Below are 11,332 nucleotides of genomic sequence, written 5' to 3' on the forward strand. Positions count from 1 at the left end.
ACCTCAGGGTCCTGGGATTGAGCCCCACATCGAGCTCTCTGCTTAGCGAAGAACCCATCCCCCCCCCCTGCCTGCTGCTCTGCCTACTTGTGATCTCTCTATGTCAAATAAATAAAATCTTTTTTAAAAAATAAATAAAAATAAATGGTCTTATTTGAGATATGTAAGTATAAAATTTATACCAGATTTCAAAACTTAATATGAAAAAGGAAAATAGAACTCCTGTAAATGTCTCTGAACTGACTGCATTTTGAAATATTTTAGGTATACTGAGTTAAATAAAATATATCAAATAAAATTTATTTCACCTGTTTCTTTTTACTTTTTAATGTGTCTGCTGAATTTCAAATTCCTTATGTGGCTCACATATTTCTATTGAACAGTGATGATCTAGAAAAAAAATTTTTTTAAGAGATGGGGAAAGGTTAGAGAATGTTTTTTTTTAAACTTTGGTATTTTTTTTTTTACTTGTTTGAGAGAGAGAGAAGGGTCAGAGGGAGAAGTAGATTCCCCGTAGACAGCCTGATGCAGGACTTGTTCCCAAGACACTGGGATCTCAAAGTGAGCCAAAGGCAGTCGCTTAGCTAACTGTGTCACCCAGGCACCCTTAGAGAGAGAATCTCAAGCAGGCTCTACACCCAGCATGGAACCCAACGTGGGGCTAGATCTCACAACACCGAAATCAAGAATCAATGCTAAACCAACTGAGCCACCCAGGCGTCCCTAGAAAATCTTATTTAAGCTATGATCTTAAACATATTTATCATCTAACCTGACATACAATTGCTATTAATACAGAGACAACAGGCAGAAAATATGTGGGCACCGTTTAAAAAAATCTGCATAAGCAGAGATACATATTTATCACAAGTTTTCTGTGAGTATCCCCCTTCTACAATGTTTACTACATAGATATAAAAACTCTGGGTTAATCATATTCTTCTACAAGTTTTCTTCTCATAAATTCCACTTCCCATATTGCCAATTCACTACACCCCCAGAAAAGAGTTCTTACACTGCAGGAAGTACAGAAACATCATTCTCTTCCCTGCCACTTATACACTTCACAAAATTAAAAATTAGTGAGTAATTGTATGCATTAGAGGGATTCACCTTCTTAAGTTCTGGAATATAAAACTCTAAATGTTCTACTAGTGTTTCCCACTTTATGAAGGAAAAGTTACTGTATCTCAAATTCAAAATTAAGCCATTAAAAAAAAAAATGACATTTAAAAACACACGATCTTTTAAGAAACAATCTTATAAAAGACCCCTAGATGGGGCTGTAACATCACAAATACAGTATCTTCACATCGTCAGTAATTTATGCAGCCTAGATTATTGGTATTAAATTGAGTGTAATTATGAAACCACAATTATAATATTTCTTTCTCTTTTTTTAAGATTTTATTTATTTATTTGAGATATGGATATCACAAGTAGACAGAAAGGCAGGCAGAGAGAGGAAGGAAAGCAGACTCCCTGCCGAGCAGAGAGCCCAATGCGGGGCTTGATCCCAGGACTCTGGGATCGTGACCTGAGCTGAAGGCAGAGGCTTTACCCCACTGAGCCACCCAGGCACCCCTCTTTTTTTTTTCTTTTTTTAAGATTTTATTTACTTATTTGACACACAGAGAGAGATCACAAGCAGGCAGAGAGTCAGGCCGAGAGAGAGGAGAAAGCAGGTTCCCCACCGAGCGGAGAGCCCAAACCGGGGCTCCATCCCAGGACCCCGAAACCATGACCCGACCCGAGCCGAAGGCAGAGGCTCCAACCCACTGACTCACCCGTGCCCCTTTTGCTTTCTTTTTTAAGTCAGTGTATTATGAACACACTACTCGTTACTCAGGTAGTAACCATTTGTCTTCTAATAATGCCTTGCATTAAATAATGCTAAGAATAATTAGGCACTTCTGCATGGAACCAGAAAAGACCCCGAATAGCCAAAGGAATGTTGAAAAAAAAACCAAAGCTGGTGGCATCACAATTCCGGACTTTAAGCTCTATTACAAAGCTGTAATCAAGACAGTGCGGTATTGGCATAAAAACAGAAACACAGATTAATGAAATAGAATAGAGAACCCAGAAACGGACCTGCAACTCTACAGTCAACTAATCTTCAACAAAGCAGGAAAGAATATTCAATGGAAAAAGCCTCTTCAACAAATGGTTTTGGGAAAACTGGACAACCACATGCAGGAGAATGAAACTGGACCATTTCCTTACACCATACACAATAATAGTCTCAAAAAGGATGAAAGACCTAAATGTGAGACAGGAATCCAACAAAATCCTTAAGAAACATAGGCAGCAATCTCTTTGACCTCAGCCACAGAAACGTTTTCCTAGATACATCTCAAAGGCAAGGGAAACAAAAGCAAAAATGAACTATTGAGACTTCATCAAGATAAAAAACTTCTGCACAGCAAAGTAAACAGTTGACAAAACTAAAAGACAACTGACAGAATGGGAGAAGGTATTTGCAAATGACATATGAAAGGGCTACTACCCAAAATCTATAAAGAACTTATCAAACTCAACACCCAAAGAACAAATAATCCAATCAAGAAATGGGCAGAAGACATGAACAGACATTTCTGCAAGGAAAACATCCAAATGGCCAACAGACACATGAAAAAGTACTCAATATCACAATGAGATACCACCTCACACCAGTCAGAATGGTTAAAATAAACAAATCAGGAAATGACAGATGCTGGTGAGAATGTGGATCCTTGTGGGAACACGAACTAATGCAGCCACTCTGGAAAACAGTAGGGAGATGCTTCAAAAAATTGCAAATAGAACTACCCTATGACTCAGCAATTGCACTACTGGATATTTACCTTAAAGATACAAACGTAGTGATCCGAAGGGACATGTGCACCCCAATGTTTATAGCAGAAATGTTCACAACAGCCAAACTATGTCCATCAACAGATGCATTCATAAAGAAGATACGGTATGTGTGTGTGTGTGTGTGTGTGTGTATGTGTATATATACCTATATAAAGATTATATATATATAAATAATATATAAAACAGAATATTACGCAGCCATCAAAAATGAAATCTTGCCATCTGCAATGATGTGGATGAATGAGAGGGTATTTTATGCTAATAATAAGTCAATCAGAGAAAGACAATTATGACTTCACTGATATGTGGAATTTAAGAAACAAGGCAGAGGATCAGAGGAGAAGAGAGGAAAAAATGAAACAAGACAAAACCAGAGAGGGAGACAAACCATAGAAGACTCTCAATCTCAGGAAACAAACTGAGGGTTGCTGGAGGGGAAAGGGTGAGGGGATGAGATGCTTAGGTGATGGACACTGGGAAAGGTAATGTGTTGTGGTGAGCGCTGAGTGTTGTGTAAGACTAATGAACCACAGACCTTTCCTCTGAAACAAATACTACATTACATTAATTTAAAAACTTAAAAAAAAAGAAGAATTAGGCACTGAGAGTGACAATGATATCTGTATTCTGGGGGTTTTATTTTTATTTTTGTTGGGCAGGACCTGGTTAGTGGAGGAAGGGGAAGGAGGAGGAAATCAACCACACTATTTACCTGGGCCCAAAATGTTACTGCATCTTCCACATGACTTCCAACCACATCTTCAACTAAAACCAAATCAAAATGCAATGAAGATTAGAAATTAATCAAGATCATGTAGCTCTTACATCCAAAAATAATTTTGTGACAGTACCTTTATTGTAATGCACATCTTCATCCATCTGGACAATTCCTGAAAAACTAAAACAATTCAATACCTTGAATTAAGTTCAATAATCTGTCCATTTAAGGTGAATAAAGACTATATAATGTTCGAATTCCTACGAGTATGTTTTGTTCCTAAATAGTCAAATTTCAAAGTCTATCAAAAATGACCTCAGAGGTCTTTAATAATTAACTTTATTTGAATATAAAAATTCTACAATTGTATCATATACAATTTAGCTTTGAAATTACCTCTTCAGCTAAGCTTTTACAAATTTACACTGTAGCGAATATCCAGGCACACTGTGGTCAGTTACATAAATCAATATTTCAGAACAATGTGCATATTCTTTCAAAAGACTTGATGCCCTCCCAAAAGGGCAAACGAAAACAAACACTACAAACATATAGAGAACAAACACTTCACCTTGGTAATCAACTTTATTTAAAAGGTACAACGGTTTCTACTTTTGAAGATACCCTGCAATCAAGGACTGCAAAATGAATCAAATTTTGCCCATTACATCAAAACTAATTTTCATTACATAATATACTTTCCAACTCCAAAATGTTTCAAAATAAATGTTGACTAGCTTATAATTTTATCATTAATACACTAGAATACTGCACTTTCAGTGCCTAAATGTTAGTTCTGTGAAGGAAACTGAAAATACAGACTTTTTAAAAGCTTTAAAAGTTAACTAAGAACAGTGCTACACCAAAGTTCCAAATGTTCTCTCAACTATGGAAAGAGAAAAATTCACTGTCACAGAAAAAGTCAAAAAAAATTTTTAAATTTAATCTCCTGATTCTTGTTACACCTTAAACAGTTTTTTCACATCATTAAGCTGCATGAATATATCTTCAAAACAAATATCATTCCTCCACTAATGGTAAAAAAAAAAAAAAAGTTTTAGTTGAGCAAAAAGTTGTAATACCAAATTGGAATCTGCCTGGAGAGACTATTATTTCTCTGGAAGCCACTGCCTTAAATTTAGTAAAAACTGAAATTGTCTGGAAATTCCAAGAAACTATAGTTTCATCTTAAAAACGTATTTTTAAAGTGGTCAAAAAGACTTTAGCCACGATAATTATGAAGAAACTGATGCTTCATCCATTTTCTACAACACTGGATTACCAGATGGCACTACAATTCAGGTCAAGAATCTGGAATGAATGAGTCCAGGTCGCTCCTCAACACCCATTTTATGAGGGATTTTGAAGTTTAAATGGTACAAAATTTACGGGGTGAATTCCACCCCACTACTTGCCTGAGCCACTCCATCTCCACTAAGAACACTCAGGCCCAAGTTACCTGCAAGCCAGTTTTGCCTCCCCAGCACCGCAACTCAAAAGCTGGGGTGCCCATCACCCTCAGAAGTAGGCTGGCGATTCCAAGGCTGAGGAAGGCCAGGAAATGGGCCTCGCCCCATACTTGGGAACCCTAAACGGCCAGTATGGGTTAAAGACGGTCCTTGAAGCGGCTGGCATCGAACTTATCCAATGACTACTACTGACCTCACACTTTCCGCCACAGAAATTCTAGAAAAGTGCCCACGGCCCCACATACTGGGCCTTCGGCCCTCAGCCCGCCGCCCGCCACCGCAGCTAGCCGTCAGACCCCAGTCGCGCACGTGAAGAGGCTTACCGCCCGCACTGACGCTGCTCAGGCTCCATGCTGCGCTTGCGCGCACAGCGCCGTGCCCTCTGCAGAGCTTGCTGGGAGCCGCTGCTTAGTACACGTGGCCACAAAGCCTGGGGCCTGAAGCGGGTGGCGTGCAGGGAGGGGCCCACTGGGTGGGGTCATGCACGTGGTGGGCTCCGCACAGAGTTTGCGCGAACCAGGGACTTCCGGGTCTTTTCGGCCCTTAGTAGCTGGCTTGATGGTGGGTTCTGTTTACAGGCCTTCAAATAATGACGAAGATAGTGGTTTGGATTTCATAGTCTCTACAAATGTGCTCCCGCTGATTTAGATTTAAACGAGTCAAATTAGACGTATCCTCAGTATTCGTTTTACAAATGGAAAGTGAATTCAGTAAATGAAAATGTGATTTTTAGATGAGTACCTTTACAATCATTTCTCAGCCCAACCTTGGCATCAGAGCTTTCTCATGTTGCAGCTTTTTCACGACGCTAAGGGACAAAAATTAATATAGATTAGCTGTGCGGTTATATGCAGATCTTATACTTGGTGGCAAACCTTGCGCAACAGTTGAAAATTATCTCCGTTAATTTTCAACAGCTTGATTAAGGTATAATAGACATGAAAGAAACTGCAGGTATTAACACTGCGTTATTTGGTAAGTGAACATAGTATACACATCCCCACAAAGTAACAATCACTCCCTTCACATCCCCCACCCCAAATTTTCCTCATCCCCCTGTGAAATACTTGGCTTCCCCCTCCTACCTCATATAAACAGGTTCTGCTTTCGCTCACCCTATATTAGTTTGCATTTTCTAGAATTTGACGTTAATGATAACCATGCCGCGAGTACATTCTGATTTCTTTCACTCGGCATTATATTGAGATTCATCCATTTTGTCATCTGTATCGACAGTTTATTGCTTATTATTGCTGAGTACTATTCCATTGCACGAGTATAACCAATTTATCTACCTTTTGATTAGACTTTTTTTAACTTTTTTTTTTTTTTTAAGGTAGGCTCCATTTGCAGTGGGGAGCCCAAAACCGGACTTGAATTCATGACCCCGAAATCAAGACTTGAGCTGGGATAAAGAGTTAGACAATTAAGAGACTGAGCCACCCAAGTGCCCCTTGATAGACACTTAGATTGTTTCCAGTTTGGGATTGTTTCAGATAAAGCTGCTATGAAAGATCATGTGCAAATCTTTGTATGGGAATATGCTTTCAGTTCTCCTGGGTTAATACCTAGGAGTAGAATGTGGGTCGGATGATATTGTTATGTGTGTTTAAGTTATTAAGAAATTGCTAGACAGGGTTATGAGTTCAAATCCCACATTGGTTTCCACGCTGGGTGTGAAGCCTACTTGAAAAGAAAAGAGAAAGAAAAGAAACTGCTAGGCTGTTTTTATAAAGTAGATTTACTATTTTATATGTGCACCAGTGGGGTTGAAGAGTTCTAGTTGGCCCATATCCTCACCCTTATTTTATATGGTCAGTGTTCTTAAGTTCAGACATTTATATAAAAATGGTATCTCCTTATAGTTTTAATTTGTATTTCTGTTAACTAAAAATGTTGACCATCTTTTCGTGTTTATTTTCCACCCATACAGCTTCTTAGATAGAGTGTCTGTTTAAACATGTTCCCATTTTTTTTTTATTTTTTATTTTTTTTTTAGATTTTATTTATTTATCAGAGAGAGAGAGGGCGGGAGAGCAAGCACAGGCAGACAGAATGGCAGGCAGAGGCAGAGGGAGAAGCAGGCTCCTTGCCAAGCAAGGAGCCTGATGCAGGACTCGATCCCAGAACGCTGGGATCATGGCCTGAGCTGAAGGCAGCCGCTTAACCAACTGAGCCACCCAGGCGTCCCTGTTCCCATTTTTAAATGAAATTATTTTTAGAAGATTTTATTTATTTGACAGAGAGAGAGAGGTCACAAGTAGGCAGAGAGGGAAGCAGAGAGAGAGGGAGAAGCAGACTCCCCACCAGTAGAGAGCCCAATGCAGGCCTCCATCCCAGGACCCTGAGATCACCACCCCAGTAGAAGGCAGAGGCTCAATCCGCTGAGCCACCCAGGCGTCCATGAATTATTTTCTTATGAGTTTTGCAGTTCATTATATACTGTGGATTTAACTCCTTCAAATTTGCACATATTTTCTCCCAGTTTGTAGTTTATCTTTTCATTCTCTAAAAAGAGTATTTCAAAGAGCAGAAGTTCTTAATTTTGATGAAGTTCAATTTATAAGTTTTGTCTTTTATGGATCATGCTTATGTGTTGAATTTAAGAAATCACCACCACCTAACCCATGTCAGAAATGTTTTCTATATTTCCTTCTAGAAGTTTTATATGTTTAATTTAGGCTTTGTTTAGATCTATAATCCTTTTTAAAGTTCATTTTTGTATAAGACGCAAAGCACGAATCAGTTTATATTTTTGCATTTGGATGTCTAGTTTTTCCAGCACCATTTGTTGAAAATGCTATTATTTTTCTTTTTTCTTTTTTTTTTTAAAGATTTTATTTATTTATTTGACAGAGAGAGATCACAAGTAGGCAGAGAAGCAGGCAGAGAGGAGGAAGCAGGCTCCCCACTGAGCAGAGAGCCCAATGTGGGACTCGATCCCAGGACCATGAGATCATGACCCGAGCCAAAGGCAGTGGCTCAACCCACTGAGCCATCCAGGCACCCCAAAAAATGCTATTATTTTTCTTTTGAATTGCCTTGACATTAGTGTCGAATATCAATTGACTGTATTTGTGTAGGACTATTTCTGAATTCTCTATTCTGTTACACTGATCTATTTGCTTTCTTTAATCTAAAATGACATCATCTTGATTCCTGTTTTATAAGTCTTAACGACAGGTACTGAAAGCCTTCCAAATCTTGTTCTTCAAAATTTTTTTAGTTTTCCAATTTTGTTTGAAATTTAGAATTAACTTGTCAATGTCTACATACACATACAAAATCTGCTGAGATTTTTATTGGAATTACATTGAATCTATACATATGTTTGAGAATTGACATCTTGACAATATTGAGTCTTACAATGTATGAACATTGTATACATCCCCATTTACTTAGATATTCTTTTATTTCTCTGAGCAATGTTTTGTATTTTTCAATATAAAAGTTTTGTACTTCTTTGTCTAATTTATACCTAAGGATTTTTTATGCTATTGTAAACGGTACTATTTTTTTTAAGATTTTATTTATTTCTTTGACAGACAGAGATCACAAGTAGACGGAGAGGCATGCAGAGAGAGGAGGAAGTGGACTTCCTGCGGAGCAGAGAGCCCAATGTGGGGCTCGATCCCATGACCCAGGGATCATGACCTGAGTCGAAGGCAGAGGCTTTAACCCACTGAGCCACCCAGTCACCCCTGTAAATGGTATTATTTTCTTAATCTCAATTTCTAGTTGTTTTGTTGCTAGTATATAGAAATATTATTTTTGTATATTGATCTTCTTTTCTGCATCCTTACTAAATTCACTTATTTCTAGTGAGTCTTTTTTTTTTTTTTTAGATTTTATTTTTATTTATTTGACAGAGAGAGATTACAAGTAGGCAGAGAGGCAGGCAGAGAGAGAGAGAAGGAAGCAGGCTCCCCGCTGAGCAGAGAGCCCGATGCGGGACTCGATCCCAGGACCATGAGATCATGACCCGAGCCAAAGGCAGTGGCTCAACCCACTGAGCCATCCAGGCACCCATCTAGTGAGTCTTTTTTTAATAGATTTAATAAGTTTATGTACATATATGATGGCATATGCAAATAAAGACTTAATTTTTTCCTTTCCAATCTTGGTATCTTTTATTTCTTTTATCTTTCTTTATTGCAGTAGCTAGAACCTCCAGTTTATTGAATAGAAGTGCTGAGAGCAGTCGTCCTTGCCAAGTTCCTAATCTTAGGAGGAAAGCATTTGGCTTTCAGCATTAGGTATAATGCTAACTGTGTTTTTTTAGTAAATACCCTTTATCAGATTGAAGAAACTAGCTTCTTAGTTTTCTGAGAGCTTTTATCTTGAACATGTGTTAAATTTTGTCACATATTCATACATCTATTGAAGTGGTCATGTGGTTCTTTTTTAGTTGGTTAATATGATGAATTACATTAATTTTCAAATGTTAAGCCAACCTTCTATTCCTTAGATAATATCCACTCGATCATGATATATTTCCTTTTTGCATACTCTTGTATTATATTTGCTAAAATTGTTAAGAATGTTTGCATCTATGTTTGAGAGGAATTAATCTGAATTTCTTTTCTTTTGATGTATTTGTCTGGTTTTCTTATCTGAGTAATGCTGGCTGCATAGAATAAGTTGTAAAGAATTCCCAACTTCGGGGTACGTGGGTGGCTCAGTGGGTTAAAGCGTCTGCCTTCAGCTCAGGTTCTGATCCCAGGGTCCTGGGATTGAACCCTGCATCGGTCTCAGGGAGCCTGCTTCCCCCTGGCTCTCTGCCTACTTGTGATCTGTCAAATAAATAAATAAAATCTTGTTAATAAATAAAAAGAATTCCCAAACTTCAGTTTTCTGGACAAGGTTATATAGAGTGAGTAATCTTTAATCCTTTGGTAAAGTTCACAGTGCAGCCATCTGGACCTGGAATGTTCTTTGTAGGAAAGTTTTTAAGTACAAATTAATTTCTTAAATTGATATATGGGATAATAATTATACAATATAGGGCTAATCAAGTTATCTATTAATTGAATGAGCTTCGGTTTTTGTATTTCAAGAAAATTTATCCATTTCAGACTAAGTTGTAAAATTCATTGGCATAAAATTGTTTATAACATTCCCTTATTATCCATCTAGTATCTGTAGAATATATAGTGATGTCATCACTCTTATTCCTAACATTGATGATTTGTGTGTTCTCTCTTTCTATTATTTCTTTGCTGATTAGCCTGGCTGTATCAATTTTACTGGTCTTCTTAAAATACCTGTGTTTTGTTTTATTCATTTTCTCTATTGCATTTGTTTTCTATTTCTGCTCTGGTGTTTACTATTTCCTTTTTCCTGTTTTAGTTTTCATTTGCCTTTCTTTATCTGGTTCCTGAAGGTGAAAACTGAGGTCACTTATTTGTGATCTTTCTTCTTTTCTGATATAGGCATTTGGTGCCTAAATTTTCCTCTAAGTGCCATTTTAACCAAATTCCGCAAATATTGTTGTGTTTTCTTTTCATTCAGTTGAAAGTACTTTGATTCCATTATTTTTTTTTCATTGACCCATGGATTATTTAGATATGTATTATAGAACTTTGAAATTTTTGGAGATTTCCCAGATATCTGTTACTGATTTCTAATTTAATTCCACTGTGGTCAGAGGACATCATGATCTGAATCATCTTAAAAGTATTGAGACTTATTTTGTGATGTAGAGTATGGTCAACCTAATAAACCTTGCCTGTGCATTAAAAAAAAAAAATGGTATTCTACTATTATTGAATTGAGTGTTCTATAAATGTCAATTACATAAAGTCGGTTAATAGTTGTTCAAGTCTTCTAAAGCCTCACTGACTTTGTGCCTACATAACACTTCAATCAAGGGAGGCTCCTGGGTCATTAACTCTGACCCAAGCCTGCAGCATCTGAGAAGTATATGGGGCATGAAGCAAGAACTAGCAATGTAGGCCCAAGGATTCTATCAGTCTCTTACTATATCTATCCCAATTATTGGATAGATATAGAAATAGAGTGGGGTCAGACCCATTATACCCACTGGGATGGACTTTAGTCAGGACCCCATTTATCACTGGACTTGCATAAAACCAGAGGACCACAACTGTGTTTTGGTCCTTTGGGATCCAAATAGCTCAGACCCTATATTCAAAAGTCCTTGGTTGAAAGATAGGAGTATTCTTCTTTCTCCACCACATAGTTACCCTGCCAAATGGCTGCCCCTTTGGTGAAGGATCAAGGTGATGTTTATCAAATATACTTGAGGACACTCCCTCAAGGGAAT

General features: G+C 37.7%; 1 protein-coding gene across 2 annotated transcripts in view; it reads right to left on the reverse strand.

The window, feature by feature from the left end:
* The window catches only part of STK31 (serine/threonine kinase 31), an 89,722-nt gene extending 84,433 nt beyond the window's left edge, over positions 1–5,289 (reverse strand). For both annotated transcript variants that reach the window (XM_059395686.1, XM_059395684.1), the window contains exons 1-3: positions 5,240–5,289; positions 3,711–3,757; positions 3,572–3,624 (exon numbers count right to left, since the gene is read on the reverse strand). In XM_059395686.1, the coding sequence (XP_059251669.1) occupies positions 3,572–3,624; positions 3,711–3,757; positions 5,240–5,289 (150 nt within the window). The remainder of the gene's footprint in view (positions 1–3,571; positions 3,625–3,710; positions 3,758–5,239) is intronic.
* Positions 5,290–11,332: the final 6,043 nt, after the last annotated feature.

Source organism: Mustela nigripes, chromosome 4 (assembly GCF_022355385.1).
Source record: "Mustela nigripes isolate SB6536 chromosome 4, MUSNIG.SB6536, whole genome shotgun sequence".
NCBI classification, from domain to species: domain Eukaryota; kingdom Metazoa; phylum Chordata; class Mammalia; order Carnivora; family Mustelidae; genus Mustela; species Mustela nigripes.